Raw genomic sequence first — 17,325 nt, 5'->3', positions numbered from 1 at the left:
GTTGGATTGAGCTGAGTGGGAACAGTTGAATTTTGGGGCAAAAAATTGCGATCTTTGGGACGGCTGGTGCTTTGCAAGCTGCCATGGTCAGGGCTGGTGTGCCTGGATAACGTGGGAGCGCTTGGGCTCTGGTTTCAGCTCATTTTCTTCACTGTCATTAGTTTGAATTTCCGAGGGAGTCCGGGCTTGGCATCAGACACTGACATCCTTTAATTTAACAAATGTAAAAACGGGACCTTTTCCAACTGGAGCGATTAGAAACGTCCCGCTCCGTTCCCCAGCCGCGGTGTCAGGCGCTGGCGGGGCCGTCGCCCCACGCTCTCAGCCACCCCACTCCCCGCTGCCGCCGCCGTGACTGCGGCTGAGACCTCCCACACTCGTCACACGGGTGTGACGGCCCGTCATCACCATCCCTGCCTGCTGCGCAGCGCTGCTGGGAACTGCCAATGGTCCCGGCTGGCAAAGAGCACCGGAGGGGCTGGGTGCAGGAGGGGAGATGGCTGGGGGGTACGGCTGGAGCCGTGGTCCCCCTTGACACCCCCTGCAGCACCCGCTGCAATCCCGTCCCCGACAGTAACACCCCTTTGCCCTGACAAGGGCCTTCTCCACCTCCGGGTTTGCGTACAATGGCGCGTGTGCCCCCTAAGCTGCTTAATGAGGGTTAAGAGGCTAACGGGCTTATTACCAGCAATTATTTCCACAGCCCTGCAGGTGTCCCTGAAAACAGCGGGGCCCAGCACCCGCCCAGGAGCATCCTACTGGTATTGCCACCAGCCAGCCTGGGGTGCCACGAGATTGTCGGTGCTCAGCCGGCTGCCTGAGTTAAATCCATGGCTGGTTTTTGGGTGTTTTTACACTCCATTGCAATGATCCCGGCTGTGGTTTTGGTAGGGGAGTGGAGGAGGGGGGTGGCATCCCTATGGATACCTTCCCCCCCCCAGCCCTGGTCCCTCTTGCTCTGCCTCCGGAGCAGCTCTGCAGCATCCCTGGGCGGTCGCCTGGAGACGGCTGCGGCGGGTTGCCACAGCGACGGAGCCTTTGCTCAGCATCTCTCCAACTCTGCTGCCTTGGCCGGAGTTGGGCGAGAGGAAAATATCCCGGGGAGGGGACACTCCTCACCCCAGGCGGCAAGCGCAGGGCTGGGGAAACTGAGGCACGGCTGGTGGAGTTGGAGGCAGCTGCGAGGTGATGGAGGAGGGTTTGGAAGGTGCCTGTGGGTTCAAGGGGGAAAAAAGTGGTGGAAATGGGGCTGGTGGAGAGCAGGGGGTACCCACAGTCGCTGAGGGGGGGTCAGTGCTTTGTGGGGGGCAGGTGCTGGTGCAGCGTCTCTGCAGGAGTCCTCCCAGCAGCAGCGTTTGATAGTCACCATGGCAATGTCACCCTCGCTCGGGCTGTCATCTGCTTTGACATCCAGCACGTGCTGGGACGGGTTGACGGGGTGTGTGCACACCCCAGGAGCTGCCGGTGCGGACGGGGGGATCAGCCAAAACCCTGGGCTCCCCCACACAGGGCGAGGGGACCGGCCACGAGCCCACCAGGGTCCCTCAGGGATGGGGTCTCACGGGGACACGCGATGGCACGGGCTGGTGCCTGGCCCTGGGGACCCGCCGTGGCGAGGGAGAGGAGGGTGAAGCCCTTTGGGGTGACATCCCCCCCTTCCAGCCCTGCCGTGGAGGTCTCCCCACCCCAGTGACCCTGTAACTACAGTCGATGTCCGCAGAGGGCGAGGAGAGCTTACGTAACTTTGGCATTTGGAAAATTCTTTCTGCTCCCTTATCGGTTTTATAAATACCTCGAACTCGGGCCAGGCCAGGCTAGGGGGAAGGCGATGACATGCCCTGCAGCCGGTCCCCACGCTCAGGCCCATCCAGCTGCCGTGCCTCAGTTTCCCCTTCTCTATGGGTGAGAGCATCCCTGCTGCACCCTGCCACAGTGCTCAGGGGAGGGCTCCTTGCTGCCGGTGTGAGCACCGGTGGGACCGGCAAGTGTTTTCCACCTCCAACAGAAAAGGAAGGTGAATTTTTGCTCTTCCCCTGGAAAAGGCTTGAAGGTGCTTTTTGGGTCACAACCATCATTAAATGGCAAGTTCAAGGAACCGAGGTCCTGCCTGCAGCCATTTACTGCCTTGCCCTTCTCTCGTGTCACATCCCCCTGGTTTGAATTTGTTGTGTCCTTCTGGCTGTTCCTTCATGTCCTAAAAGTCTCTGGGTGGGGGCCGTGTGGTGCCATAGCCGCTGCGTTGGCTCGGCGGGGTGCTGGCGGTGGGTGGTCACCCTGCCCTGCTCCCCCTGCTCCACACAGCACCATCACACCCCTCCTGACCCCCCGGCCATCGGCACGGCTGAGATGGGGACAGTGGGATGCTGGTGAGACCTGAGCATCACTGGTGACCACTGCGGGAGGTCCGGGGCTGGGGGGTGCTGGAGCAGGGCCCCCCCGCTCACATGTGCTTGCATTTATGCCACTTGCAAAGTTGTCATCTCCCTGCGGGGATGTCGGAGGGCGGCCGGGGCCGTGTCGATAGGAGCGTGCACCGCGGATTCAGCCAAGGGCGGCTGGGGCACCGTTGTGTAACTCTCCGTGCGGCTCTTCTCTGGGTGCATGTCACCGTGTCCCACCCTCCCCAATGCCACCAGACCTGGCCGCTGCCCCAGCCACAGGGCACCTTTGCTCCATGCCCACCCATTGCCACCGTGGCCACCCGGCCATGCCGGGATGCTGCCTGATGTCTGGCTTTACATCCCCAAGGGGTGCTGGGGAGCAGGACCGGGACCCTGGGGTTAGGTAGGCTGTTGTGGCTGGCTGCAGTGTGTCACCACCTTTGCCCCCCTAGAAATCTTTCCTCGCTGGTGTTTTGGTTTTGCTTGCTGGAGAAACGGTGCCCTGCTCCTCATCAACCCGTGTGTGCATGCACAGTGGTGCCCGGGCACACCGACACCAGGCTTTGCATTCACCTTGGTTATTGTAGGGTTGCCCAGGAACACCCGTGGGGGTTGTTTTTTTTAAGGCTGGCCAAGAAAAAAATGTATTCCTGGCTTCTACGTTATTGCTTTCGTGATCCAGCAGTGTGAGGCTGAGCGAGGAGCCCATCAGTGACCTGGGCTGTGCAAAGGAGCAGAGGAGGGAATGCAGCCGGGCTTAAAAATGACCCTTTAAATGCCCAGGTCTCTCCCTGTGGGGTCTGCAGCGGCCAGGTCCCTTAATGGAGCGATGCACGACAGCGCCCGGGGCTGGAGCACAGAAATAATAAGGGAGTTATTTTAGGGACTTCCACGTCTGCCCAGTGGGTACCTTCATGGCCACCCCCCTTTGATCAGGGCTTCCCAAATGGGGTGGGTGCCCTGGGCGATGGCGATGGGGTGGTGGACGCTGACGCCGGGCAGAGATTTGACTTCTTGCTGCCGGGGCCAGGCTGAGAGGGCACCCGGGGCTGGTACCCGTGGGCAGGGAATGAGGGAGGATTAATTGAGCCGCTGATCCCTGACGGCGAGAGGGGACGGGGAGCAGCGAGCCCCCCCAGCGTTACGCAATGCCTGTGCTAAATCTTTACCGCAGCAGATAAAGGCGGTCCCCAAAATACCCTGCCCTGCCTCTGCTGCCCTGGCAGCTACTTGGGGTCACGTCTGCAGTCTGGGGGTGTCCAGCTCCCCAGTGACGTTGGGGCAGGGCAGAAACCTGGGGTAGGGCAGAAACCTGGTGCCCCCCAGGAAGGAGATCTCCTCCAACCAGGCTTGGCTTGAGGAATGAGAGCATTAAAGGGAGCCCTCGTAGGATTTAAAAGACTGAAACTCTTGAACTGGTGGGGGCAGAGCCGTGAACTGAAGGAGAACTAGTAACAGCAAAGCAGTGCAAAGGCCTCTTTTGTCTTGAAGATGCTGGGCAGCATCACGTGTGTGCCAGAGGGGTTTGTCACCCCCTAACAGAAAAGGAGGGGGATTTTTCTTCCTCCCCTGGGAAGGGCTTGAAGATGAGGTTTGGGTCATGGCCGTCATTAAATGGCAAGATCAAAGAACCAAGGTCATGCCTTGGACTGCTCGGTCCTGGTATTGGATCCCCCAGATCTGAATGTTTTGCATCCTTCTGGCTGGTCCTTCGTATCCCAAAAATCTCTGAAATCCCCTTCGAGCTGCTTCTCTTCCTGAGACTGGCCGTATCCTGGGCACATTCCCACTAAGGTATCTCAGCCTTCCTGCCACCGACAGCTCTCACTTGACATGCCCCCAATTTTACCCCTCAGAAATGCCACCGAAGGTGGATGTCCCCCTCGCTGGCGGTGGCTCCCCACGGCCGCAGCCAAGGTGCCAGCTCCTGTACATGTAGGGAAGAAGAGAGGCTGTAATCTGAGCTCGGGAGCAATTAGCTGGGACGGCGGTGTGCTGCCCAGCAAAGTCCCCACCGCCCGCTCGCTCGCTCGGCCACCGGCATCTGGCTCAACATCTGCGGCTCTCGCTGCGACCGTGGGGTAAGTAGGGCCAGGAGAGCAGCTCCGCCTGGGTATGACACGTCCTTCCTCCCCATCTCCTTCCTTTTGGGGTTAAAAGTTAAGTTTAGGGCTCTGCCAACACCTTAACCCATGGTGATGCCAGAAATGCAGCCGCTTCTTGGGTGGAAATGGCAACATTATCCCGGCACGGCCAAGGAGGCAGGAAAATTGCCCCGGAGGGCAGGACACGGGTTGTATTTTTCACTGAGAGTTGAGCAATTTGCTAACACTTGGAAGGAGCAGGAATAACCGTGGGTTAAACCCCCCCAAAAAAGAGTAGAGGATGCTGATGAGCTCAACCGTGCTTACATCCCATCTCCTCTTGCTGGAAGGGACTTGTGCATCCCGACCTGGCTCTCATGCCCATCCCGCTCCTCTCCAGTTGAAATATCACCGTGGGGAGAGAGACGTCGAGCTCCGTTTGGCTGCAGCCAGTGCCGAGGCGCTCGGCGTCGCTCTCCCCGCAGCTCCATCGTCTCTGGCTGTTCCCAACCTGCCCGCACGTCGCGCCTTCAGGATAAACATTTCCCGGGTGCGGGATCTGCCCACACATGCGATTTCACTCGAGCGGGAGACACGGCTCCTGGAAGGGGGGTTTGAATTGGGTGAGAGCGGAATTCCATGGGAAAACCCGCTTTGGGAGTAATGGGATTTGGGAAAGGGACGTTGAGGGGAGCTGGGTGAGAGGGAGGTGCAGGATTAGTCCTGCCGCAGGCAAGCTGGGGCTGAACGGGGTCCAGATCCATCACCTTCTGCCTCTAACTCTAAGGCATAGGCAGCAATCGCTACATGAGAGGGTTCTTAAAATAATATATCCCAGGGATGCTGCCGCCGAGCACTGCCCCTGTGCTACCTGCGGCGCGGGAGCCCCTCGGCGCTGCAGCCCTCGGCTCATCTCCATCTGGTTGGTGATAAAATCTGCTGGAAGACATTTGCCCTTTCGTTCTCCTTTTCCCTTTCTTCCCACGGTGCTTTTTAGATCCCCCCCGGGCTGGCGCGGGGTTGCTGCCTTCCCCCCGAGCCTCTTGGCATGTGCTGGATGGGAACCCACCATCCCTGATGGGAAACTGAGTCTCTGCAGAGGCTCCGGCAATGGCCCCACCAGGGCGCAGGGCAGGCAGGAGAGTGGCTGGCTGATTTCGGCTCTGCCATCGTCTGCCCGCAGCCCCATGGCTGGCATTTGTCCCTGGGATGGTTTGGGGCTGGAGCCCAGCAGGAATCCAGATTTGGGAGCATGCAGGAGGGACCAGGGCCATGTGATGGAGGAGAGCACGTGGGGCAGGCGTGGAGTCACCTCAAGGTCACCCATCCGAAAACACCCTCTGGCCCACGCGGTCGAGGGATGGGGCTTTTCGGGAGGGAGGCACCCACCACAGCCCAGGTGGGGAAGGAGACTTGCCTGGGGACTTGCACAACCCACTGGCACAGCGGGCACATCCAGACCAGGTGATATTTCAATTCAAAGCCCCAGACACCTCCCAGCCATGAGTCCCACCCAGGGGGGCTCATCTTCACCCCCCAAACACCCCACTGACCCCATAGCCAGCTCCCTTCCTCCACCCAGCACCAGCCATCTCCATCACCCGTGTCCCAGCACCGCCGGCTCCGGGAGGCTCCCGGGACACCCCTGGTCCCCATGGCAGGACATGGGGAGAGGGGACAGGGCATCGCTGCCACAGAGCCTTAATTCCAGGGGCCGCGGGGCTGCCGGGAGCAGATCTCTGACGTCCTGTGGGACAAATCCTGCGGGGTGCTGGGTGCAGGGCTGGGAAACCTCCCCTCCCCCTCGCTAAATCCCTTCCCCGGCGCAGGACAGTAGGTTACGGGACTCGACCAGAGGTTGGATTTAAGGAGATTACAACTTCTCCCCCAGGATAATCTAGAAATTCAATTAAAACTCTCTGTCTCTCACCCGGGGCTGCAGCAGGGCCACGGGGCACCCTGCGCCCCGCAGCCATGGCTGGGGAGCTCCGGGGTGACCCCCCCGGGCACGCGCCAGGTAAGGGCTGACCCCCTGCTCCCAGGGTCCGGCTGCAGCCCCCCCTGCTCGCGGGGGTGGCCGGGGCTCTGCCCCTTCCCGGGGCGATTTGCCGGGGTATTAATACCTGTCCTCTGAGCCGGGGCAGCTGGGGCTGGGCTGCGGGGGGGCTGCGGGGGGGTTGAGGGGAAAGGGGTGTGGGGAAGGGGCCGTGGGTACCCCGCAGGTTTGGGTAGGGGTGTTGCAAGGGCAGGGCTGTCTGGCTGCATCCCCTGGGGTTTTGGAGTATCCTTTGGCAGCCCCCGGTGAGGATTGACCCTGCCAAGGCCTTCGGCCCCCCCTTGCCCTCATCCTCACCCCCGGCCGTGTCCTGCTGTCCGGCCGTAGGGATGCTAGCGGACAGACAAATAGCCAGGGATTCCCAGGAGAGCAGGATGGGATTTCAGGACCCGGCAGGGCAGCAGGGCTGGCTGCGGGCTCTGGGGGCTGCGGCGTTTCCTTACTCCTCCACTCCATGCTGAAGCTGGGCAGGGGGGACATCACCCAGGAGTAGTGGGGGGACATCACCCGGGAGTGGCAGGGGGGCAGCGGGGCAGATGTACGGCCCTGGGGTCCCACCACTGCGACGTGCAGGTGCTGGAGCGGGGCTGGGTACTGGTGCTGCCGGCGCTGGAACGGGCTCGGAGGTGGCTGAACCGGGATGCTTGGTCCCCCCTGTCGCGTCATGGAGTCGGGGACCAACCATGTGTTCAGTGCACCCTCTGAAGGGATCTTTCCTGGGATCTTTCCCAGGATCTCCTCCGATCCAGGACACATTTCATAGGACTTGTGGAGTGCTTAACCACAAGCCATCCGGCCCCAGCGGTGCTGAGTGCCACACGTAGTCCCTTTTCTCTTCCCATGGCATTCAGACGTGGCTCAGGGGGATGGGGAAGAGCCAGCACCTCTCCAGGCACCCCGTTGCCTCCAGTCTCCCTGTCAAGAGCCTTCCTTGTCCCCTGTGCCTCAGTTTCCCTCCTGTGTGCACCATCAAGGCTTGCAGACAGCGACGTCTTGGCTGCTCACTGGCACTGGAGGGGGCATGGGGGTCCGGCAGTGAGGTGCGTGCCCGCGGCTGTTTTCTACCCGTCTCCCTGCCAAAACAGAGCAGTTTTCTCTCATTAGGAATGCACTGAGGTGGGAGCCTCTCGTCTGTCCTCCCCCGAAGCAGAGGGGAAGCAGGGGGACATTTATCCTTCGGATTTGTCAGGGCCTGGCCTGCTCTATGTTGACCCTTAATTTATTGGAAACACCCAAAGCCGGGGTGTCAGAGGAGGGAGTTATCCAGGCTGGGGATGTGCTTGGCTGGGGACCAGCCGTGGGCTCCCTGCTTTGCATCTCAGCCAGGGGAGCCCCCACCTCCGCTGCCCCCCCATTTTGTGGGTTCTCGGTGCAGGGTCGCTCCGTTGGGACGGGGTGAGGAGGAGCGGTTTGGGGACCCTCGGCTGTGCCGGCACGGCAGGAGCAGAGCTCCCTCCTCTCTGCTGACATTGCCATCCTGCTGCTGGGGCATGAAGGGCATCGCTGCGGGAGATAGCGGCGTTATCTCCCGGCGCAGGGCAGGCAGCGGCACCGAGCGTGACCTCCTCGCGCCGTCCCCTCTCCATCAGTCACCTCTCCTGCCAGGGGTCCCCAGCTTGGCTCCTCCAAGTCCCCACTTGGATCATTCCCACTCATACACAGCCCAGTTCCCCACACGCCTCCGTAAACCGGGAGAAAATCCACGCTGGGAGGATGCAGGGGGGCACACAGCAGCTTGGTTGCTGCCTCTCCAGCCTCAAAACACATCCCCTCTGGAGATACAGGGAAAGGTGTGATGATAAATCGCGTTGACATATTCAGCCGGCTCTAACTAACGACCTCCCCAGCACTCAACACATTCTCCCGGCGCGCTGACTGTTCAGAGTATTGTTGTAACATTTAACTCCCTTTTAAAACAAAAAAAAAATAAATACAATTAGCCATGCAGTTGGCAGATTGCTGGAGACACTTGGATTCTCTGCGGGAACCCGCTCCGCGGTGGGAGTTTGGTTGCTGCAGTTTAGTGGCAGGAGCCGTTGCCTCTAATGTCAGCTCATTAGCTGGGGTAGTCCAAGGCGTCGCTGCGTTCAGAGCCCGCTGGGAGCTGTGGGACGCGCCTTCCCGCTATTAATATTAGGGGCCTGTTTTGTTTCCGACGTGTTAACACTATTAGTGCTGCATAAGACGCGTGGCACGAGCAGCAGGGGATGGTCCCGGTCCTGCCCGACACCCAGCGCGGGTTTGTGCACTCCGAAGCTGGGGCTGGCAATGGGATTAAGGGGCTCTGGGTTTTAGGGAAAGTTTTGAGTTTGTTGCCGGGGGTAAAATTGTGATGATCAGGGGTGCAATACTCCTGGGAAGGAGGCAGGGAGGAGGATGGAACCTCCCGTAACTCCTCTGCCAGCACCCTGGGGCAGCTCTGGTTGTGGGGAGATGCCAGGGTGATGCTGGAGGATGGCACTTGTGACCCAAGAGAACTCAGGGCACCTATGGGGCCGTGGTCCCGGCCGGTGCCCATGGCAGAGCCCATCCAGCCCCGGGTTTCCATGCATTCGCACGAGCTCTCTCCCAGCCTGAGCCTCTGGCAGCAGCAGCGTGGGGCTCCAGCCTTCAAATTAAAACAAAACCAGAAATTCAGCTTTCAGCAAACTCCAGAAAGTGTATTTCCAAACAAAACCGTGCTAAATAAAGTACGAGCCGCGGGCGGCCGCCTGCTCCAACAGATCCACTTTGCTCGCCTTTATTTAGCTGCCGTCTCCCCGTGCTGCTGCTGCCATCCGGGGCTGGGGGGGGTTTGTTGCCCCAAGAGCTTTGGTGCCTCAGGGAGGACCCAGACCCATGGCCCTGGTGAATGTGGGGTCCCACACGGAAGATGTGGGACATGGGTTGTATCATGAGGGTTGCCCTGGCCCCAGGCAGTGTCAGCCCCTCAGGTCTGTCATGGCATCCCCCCCAGCAGTGGGTTCCCCGATGTCTGGGACAGGGTGAAACCCTGTGTGACATGGGAGGAGGTGGGGAAAAGGAAAGGAGGGAGGGAGGGAAGAAGGAAAGAAGGAAGGAGAGAGAGAAAGAGAATGAGAGAAAAAGAAAGAGAAAAAGGAAAGGAAGAAAGAAAAGAAAAAGAAAGAAAGAGAAAGAAAGAAAAAGAAAGAAAAGAAATGAAATGAAAGAAAAAGAAAGAAGGAAAGAAAGAAAGAGAAAAAGGAAAGTAAGAAAAGAAAGAAGAAAGGAAGAAAGCAAGAGAAAAAGAAAGAAATTAAGAAAGAGAGGAAGAGAAAAAAGAAAGAGAAAGAAAGAAAAAGAAAAGATTACAATAAAGAAAGAAAGAAAGAGAAAAAATAAAGAAGGAAAGGAAGAAAAAGAGAGAAAGAAAGAGAAAAGAGAGACAGAGAGACAGAAAGAGAGAAAGAGAGAAAGAAAAGAAAGAAAATAAGATAAAAAGAAAGATAAAGAGCAGGAAGGAAGGAAGAAAGGAAGAAACAGAGAAAGCAAGAAAGGAGGGAAGTGGGAAGGGGGGAAGGCGGAGGGGAGCAGTGGTGGTGACAGGGGAGCCCGAGGGTCCCCGGGAGCGTCACCCCCGGCGAGGGCAGCGCTGCTGCCTCCGCACTCACCCGGGCACGTCTCCCCTCCCAGCACAGTTAATCCAGACCCCAGCTAATCCTCTCACAGGTCACTGGGAGCTCATTGCATTTTGTTCACTTCTCAAATGCATCTAGAATTAATTAACAAAACCCCGACAGTAAATTCATCCTGTAGCCAAAGCATTCGGCGTATTCTCCTGGGTGCGCCGGCGGGGCGAGCTGGAGGGGTGAGGGAGAAGCAGCCTCTTTTGTCTCCAAAGGCTCAGCGCTCATTAAATAAAGAGGAGAGAGAGCCTTAATGAATGTAGGCGGTGTGGTCAGGAGGGAGGCTCGGGACGGGTGGCCAGGCTGGAGTTCGGCAGCGTGAGGCCTGCAAGGCCTGCAAGGCCACGTCGGTCCCACTTGACTCCCAATGACTATGGGGTTGTGTTGACTGTTTGTGCCTGTTTTACTCTTCCCCGTAGCTGTAAGGAGGGAGAGGATCTCGTGCGAGCAATCGCTTGGTCTGCCGACACACCAACAACTAACCGAGGTGCTCGAAAAATCATCTTTTGGGATAAAAAATGGTTGTGCCTGGATTGCAGCAGGTGGAAATGTGTTATTTGGCATATAAGATGGTGCCACGTGTGGGTCTGTTTCCAGCACCTGTGAGGTTTGGGCAGGTTGTTAGTGCTCCTGCTTGTGGTGCTGGGATTCTGCAGGGATCCCCGAGTCCCAGGCTGGATTTGGGGAGAATTGCTGTAAAAGACAATCCAAGCGTATCGTTGCCAGACGGGTTGATGCAGCCCCAGGCAGGCTGTGCCTGGCAATGCTGCCCGGTGCTGGTGCTGGTGCTGGGCTGGCTGCCCAGCCTGGGCCACCGTGTAATGGAAAGGGTGTTTTGTCCCAGCACATCCCCAGGCGCTCGAGCTGATTGCAGGAATAGACTGCATCGACCGGGCCAGCAGATCCGACACAGCACATACAGCCCGGCGGGTTCGCCTGTGCCTCTAGGCACGAGCCGGGCACCTCTGCGCTGGGGGACAGGGGGTCGCAGGGGGCTCTGCACCCATTCCTCGACCACATTGCTGCCCCATGCAGGTCCCGCTGCCAGCAAGGTTGTTTCATCCCCAGTGACACATCCCATTTCGCTAAAGAACAGGATGAGCTGTGGCAGGGGATGGTTTGGGGAGTGCTCCTGCAGTGCCATCTCTTTGGGGTGCTTGGGACGTGCCACGTGGATTCTCCACAATCCCATCCACTGCCTGATGCATCCCCACGTGTCATCGCAGAACGACCGGGAGGGGGAGCAGCCTGGCAGGGTGCCACTGGGTTCCCCCACTACGGGCTCACCTGCACCAGCGAGCCCACCCAGCTTGGGCCACCTCTCCCATGTCCACTACACGTCTCTCCCAGGCAAAGCTGAATGTACGTCCCTGACCCTACAGCTAAGCCCTGCAGAAGGGACCAAAACAGCTCCCCATTTCCCAGCAGCAGTTGCCCCTTCATAAGACTTGGCCAGCAAAACCCATCTGTGACCGTAGATGGCTCCATGTCCCAATGGATGTGTTGGGAAAGTTCCTCCTCGGGACATATGCCCCAAGCAAGTGCCCTCCCAGGGCCTTCTCCAACCGGCTGCACATTGGCCGTGTCCTCTCCCATCCCCAGGCTGGGGGACGGAGGTTAAATCCACATCTCCTTGTGGTTTCCCTCGACCCTAGATGAGCTGGTGCTCGGGAGGTCAAGCAACCACCGCTGCGATGTGCTGGGCAGCGGTCCATCTGGCACGGGCAATGTGAACTGATGGAGCTGCTTTCAGGCATACCTTTATTAATATCTCTGTGCTAAGGAGAGTGGCTTGGCCTCTCTGTTTTCCTCTCCAGCAGCCTGACCCCGCTCTGACAGCAAAGCTCATGAGAAAAGCGAAGGGGAGAGACTCCAGTGCTACCCAAGGTTTTTTATCTGATGGTGGTGTTGAGGGTTCCACAAATGCCGTATCTCCCCAGCAAGGTTTGCTCACTCGCTTTGTAGTACGAAAAACCAAACTCTAAGACCTTCCTTCCTCCTGTGTGTTTTTTGGGAACAGCTTAGCCATAGGAGGCAGAGTTAGGGCGGGGGGGGGTGGGTGTCCTTGCTTGACATGCAGCCACCCACCCCACCAGACCCATGGCCAAACACCCCCTTGGGTCCCTTTGCCATGAGAGGTAACGGTCATGTCTTTGTTTTCTCATTGCAGAGCCTCTCACGGGATCCGCGTGGTGACGTGGCAGCCAAGACGTGGAAACTTGGGACTTCTCTTCCACTGCAACAGAATTTGGGGGGTGGGCAGGGGTGGGCCAGGGGGACGCTGGGAGTCGCAAGACCCTTCACCTTCACTGTGGGCTTGGCTCAGGGATGACTACAGGCAGAGTCAACGCTTACAGCATCGTGTCCTCCGAGGAAGACGGGCTGAGGTTGACCACCATGCCAGGTATCAACGGCTTTGGCAATGGGAAAATCCATACCAGGAGGAAATGCAGGAACAGGTTTGTAAAGAAGAATGGTCAATGCAACGTGGAGTTCACCAACATGGATGACAAGCCGCAGAGGTACATTGCAGACATGTTCACCACGTGCGTTGACATCCGCTGGAGGTATATGCTCTTACTCTTTTCCCTGGCATTTCTGGTGTCCTGGTTATTGTTTGGGCTGATTTTCTGGCTAATTGCACTCATTCACGGAGATCTAGAAAACCCAGGTGGAGATGATACCTTCAAGCCTTGCGTTCTGCAGGTCAATGGCTTTGTGGCTGCTTTTCTCTTCTCCATCGAGACCCAAACGACTATTGGTTACGGCTTCCGCTGCGTGACGGAGGAATGCCCGCTCGCAGTCTTCATGGTGGTGGTTCAGTCCATCGTGGGGTGTATAATTGACTCTTTCATGATTGGTGCAATAATGGCAAAGATGGCCAGGCCCAAAAAACGGGCCCAGACATTACTTTTCAGCCACAATGCAGTAGTGGCAATGAGAGATGGAAAACTCTGCCTAATGTGGAGAGTAGGGAACCTCCGGAAAAGCCACATAGTAGAAGCCCACGTACGAGCTCAGCTAATTAAGCCCAGGATCACAGAAGAAGGGGAGTACATACCGCTCGACCAAATAGACATTGATGTGGGGTTTGATAAAGGCTTGGACCGTATTTTCTTGGTGTCTCCCATCACCATTCTCCACGAGATCAATGAAGACAGCCCCTTGTTCGGGATCAGCCGCCAGGACTTGGAGTCAGATGACTTTGAAATCGTCGTCATCCTGGAAGGCATGGTAGAAGCCACCGCTATGACGACGCAAGCTCGGAGCTCCTACCTGGCCAGCGAGATCCTCTGGGGCCACCGCTTCGAGCCTGTCTTGTTCGAGGAGAAAAACCAGTACAAAGTAGACTATTCCCACTTCCACAAAACATACGAGGTCCCGTCCACCCCCCGTTGCAGCGCCAAGGACTTGGTGGAGAACAAATTCCTGCTGCCCAGCACCAACTCCTTCTGCTACGAGAACGAGCTGGCCTTCATGAGCCGTGATGAAGAAGAGGAAGACGATGACAGCCGGGGTATGGAGGACCTGAGCCCGGATAACAGGCACGAGTTCGATAGGCTTCAAGCCACAATAGCGTTGGATCAGCGGTCGTACAGGAGGGAGTCGGAAATATGACTCTTGGTCCTTCCATTGACTTTTCCGAGGGTATTTTTTTTCCTCCTCTAATCTCTTCCCCTACAACCCGCTCAAATTATGCAGAACAATGCAAGTGCCATAGGAATGCTTGAGAAATTAGTATCGTTCATAGTTTTCAGTCTCATCGCAATAACCACTGAGCGGTCTGCAGGAGGGGACGGCGGCAGGCCACGGCGCGTCTCCCGCGCCCAGGTACCCGCAGCGGGGCTAATGGCTCTGGGGGGACAGACGGACGGACAGAGAGAGGAGGGTCCGTGGGGTGCGGGCAGGCGCTCGCCCCGCGTGGCCTCGTGGGGCTTTGCTCTCCCCGCGGGGAAAACGCCAGCATTTTCTTGGAGCTGAGCACTGCGAGATCCAAAAAGAGGAAATATCAGGAAACAAGTCTTTCTCTCTCTCTTTCTTTGTTTTTTTTTCTTTTAATTTTTTAACTGAGCAGCAACAACAACATAAAAAATTGCTCCTTCCGGCAGGTGGTCTGATTCAGTTGCACAAGAACAACACTTGAAATAACATGCAACATTAACGTACTTCTTTTTAATTTGGGGGAAACGTGGGGGGAGGGAGGCGAGAGGGTTTTTAATTTTTTCACCGTACCGTTTGGGAGACTGTTTACCAAAATAATAATAATAATAACAATAATAATAACAATAATAATAATAATAATATTAAATCTGAAAGAAGTGATTCAGTATTTTTTAAAAATGAACAAGGGAATGAACAAGCCACTGGGGTCCTTTGAGGAGGTGACTTGCTGGGCAGATGCAAGAGCTAGAAGTCAAAACTGCATCCAGTTTTGGGGTGTTTTTTTTTCCCACTGACACGGCTTCGTAGGCAGAAAACAGACGTAAGTGGCTGGAGGTCCGTGGCAGCAAAATCAAATAGCGTAATTACTGGCAAAGTAGCTAATAAGGAAAAGCCAGACTGTGATAGAAAGAAGCATTGTAAACACAGTAATTAGCCAATTTCTGGAAATACTGATCCTCAGGGTGGAAATTGGGTCTGGAGCATCAGCTGCTGAAGTGTTGGGTCTCCCCCAACTTCTCCATTGGGGAATTCATAAGTTTCACCATAACTGGGCCAAAATAGCGAAAAGCACAAAAAGGAGAGTCGAAAGCTCTCATAGTCGGGCATTTTCCCATTCTTCCAACCAATTTGGTATTTTCTCCCTGGAAAAATCATTTCAAACATGGAAATCAACGTGAAAGTCATCTTGTTGGGCTGCACTTCTAGCACAGGAGCTGTCTCCATGCCAGGCTGGGATTTATGAATTCCCCGTTCACCGTCGAGTCCTGCTTCAGAGACAGGTGCTTTTCCGAGAACAACAGATGCCAGTCGAGAAAACCACCCCGTCTTGCGCTTCAACCTGTCCCCGCATCCCAGCCTCAAGGTGGATTGTGCCTTAGAGATGCAAACTCATCCCGCACCCCAGCCCTCCTCCCCAGCACCCCGCTTGCATCCTCCCCTTGGGGCGACGTCCCCTTTGCTCTGCCCCCGCGGCAGCGCCCACATCCCACCATCTGCTGTGGTTTAGGCTGGCCTCGATGGCACGCCGGTTTAGCTTTTGCTACAGCACAAGGCAAACCACCCCGTGCATGGGCAGCCTTTGCTCCTGCCCCACTCCCCGCCTTTGCACAGAGGGAAGGAGCCGAGAAGATGCAGGTTGTGCATCCCACCATCCCGGCCATGCTGCTTATTGGTGCTCTGGGAGCCAAAACCTGGCTCCCTGCTCCTCGTGGCCGTGGGAAAGGCTTCGGTACCCATGGGCATCCTGCACCCACCTCTTGGTGTGGAGGCCTGGCAGCAGAGAAGGGGTCAAGAGCGGGGTCCCTGGCAGCGTTTCAGCTGTGACGAGCTCCTGGTGCTTTTCCCCCCCCCGCCCACATCAGGGAAGCCACATCCCAGGGTTACAACTTGCTGTGGCATGTCCAAACATCGGTGGCAGAGGCAGGATTTGTCCTGTGTCCCCATCCCCATCTCCTTCTTACAAAGGACTCTGGGGCACGGCTGCCCCAGTGTCCCCCTCACTGCCCTGTGCCCCCGAGCATCGCGTCTCACCAGCCAGCCGTGGGACGGGGACCGGGAATTCATCCCCGCAGAGTTTCTTCCCACCCTGTTTCCACCAGCGTCCATCCCCATCACCCCATGCTGCCCACCAAGGGGCTGCTTTTTGTCTTCCCCTAAAAACCAGCCACTGGGAGAAAACATCCCTGGGGGCAGCGCTGGGAGGGAGCTGGCTGTTTTGGCACCAAGTGCCCCAAACGGGCTGTCCCCAAAAGTGGGGACACGCGGGGACATGAGCTCCAGCCACGACATTTGCGTTTCTAAGGCAGTGAACGCAGATGCCATCCCATCACCGGTCCCTTTGCTCCCAGGAGGGATGGTTTTGCCACCCGCTTTTTGCCCCGTAGCATCTGGGGGGTGGGAAGGATGGAGGGGGAGGCAGAGAGCTTTTGTGTGCGCATTACTTATTTATTTTTTTAAAAAAATGCTTTTAAGTGGTTTTAGGTTCTTTTGAATAAATAATAATTATTAAAAAAAAGGTGCACATCTTGCTGCTGTAGGGTTCTCAGAGGGTTAATTTCTTTATAAATATATATATCTCTCACAGTAAATATTTGTATAAAAATGAAAGAGAAATAGAGATGTCTTTAAGTAAATTATTGCTTTTAAAGAAACTTCTATGATTGTACAGTGTTACCTGGGAGAATAGAATAATATATACAGATGTATTTTTAAACTGCTGCGTAGGAGGATGTGAACCGGGCTGGGGAGCGCCCGCGGCTGGCATGGTGAGGGGGGGTTGGACCCTCCCTGGCCACCGTTCACGCACCCCCTTCCCTGAACCCCACTAGTGAGGATCTAGCTCTGGCGAGTCGTCGTATATATACTGTATAGTGCTCGTCCTGGCCATGGACCACGCGGGTACAGAGTGTATAAATATTATTTTTGCCTATCTGTGAGTGCTCTGAGCTACTGGTCTTTATTCCTACCATCAGGGAGCACGGGGAAGGATGCCCAGGGGTAGTTTTAATCACATGAATTGTCAAAAAATGGGGCGTGGAGGGGGAGAAAAAAAAGGGGGGAAAAGAAAAAAAAGGGGAAAAAAGAAAAAAAAAGGTGAAAAAAGCCAAAGAGTGGTGTTTGTTCGGCGCTTGGGTTTCCCGGAGGGGCTGCAAATGCACAGGGATGCTCTTGGGGTGCGAGTTTTGGTGTCAGTGATGGCAGGGATGAAGCGGGATCCTGGCGGGAAGGGGCTCGGAGCTGAGCGAGGGGACATGTCCCCCCGCAAAACAGCCACCAGCCATGTCCTCTGAGCCAAGGCTGCTCCATCCATGGAGTTAACTCCGGCATTTCACTTGATCCTTGGAGGATGGCGGGAGTCCGAGAAAGGGAAGAGCCGCTAATCCTCTTGGCCAGCATCCTGCAGGGATTGCCCTCGGCCGAGGGCAGCCTCTAGGCAGCACCAGCTGCCCTGCCCGGGGCACTGGGACGGGGGGCCGGACCCGCTGCTGCTCCCACTGGGCTTCACCCCAAAAAGA

The 17,325-nt window shown here is 56.8% G+C and overlaps 1 protein-coding gene across 2 annotated transcripts in view; it reads left to right on the top strand.

The window, feature by feature from the left end:
- LOC137676129 (ATP-sensitive inward rectifier potassium channel 12) overlaps positions 1-16,746 on the top strand; it is a 33,014-nt gene extending 16,268 nt beyond the window's left edge. The window contains exons 1-2 of one of the 2 annotated variants that reach the window (XM_068422712.1): positions 4,396-4,462; positions 12,318-16,746. In XM_068422712.1, coding sequence (XP_068278813.1) covers positions 12,476-13,765 — 1,290 coding nt within the window. In that variant the 5' untranslated portion in view covers positions 4,396-4,462; positions 12,318-12,475 and the 3' untranslated portion in view covers positions 13,766-16,746. Of the gene's footprint in view, positions 1-4,395; positions 4,463-12,317 lie in introns of those variants that run through there. The other variant, XM_068422711.1, reaches the window with a different exon arrangement.
- Positions 16,747-17,325: the final 579 nt, after the last annotated feature.

This window comes from Nyctibius grandis, chromosome Z (genome assembly GCF_013368605.1).
Source record: "Nyctibius grandis isolate bNycGra1 chromosome Z, bNycGra1.pri, whole genome shotgun sequence".
Lineage (NCBI taxonomy): Eukaryota > Metazoa > Chordata > Aves > Nyctibiiformes > Nyctibiidae > Nyctibius > Nyctibius grandis.
The sequence above is the reverse complement of the archived record's forward strand: the minus strand, read 5'-3'. Positions and strand labels throughout refer to the sequence as shown.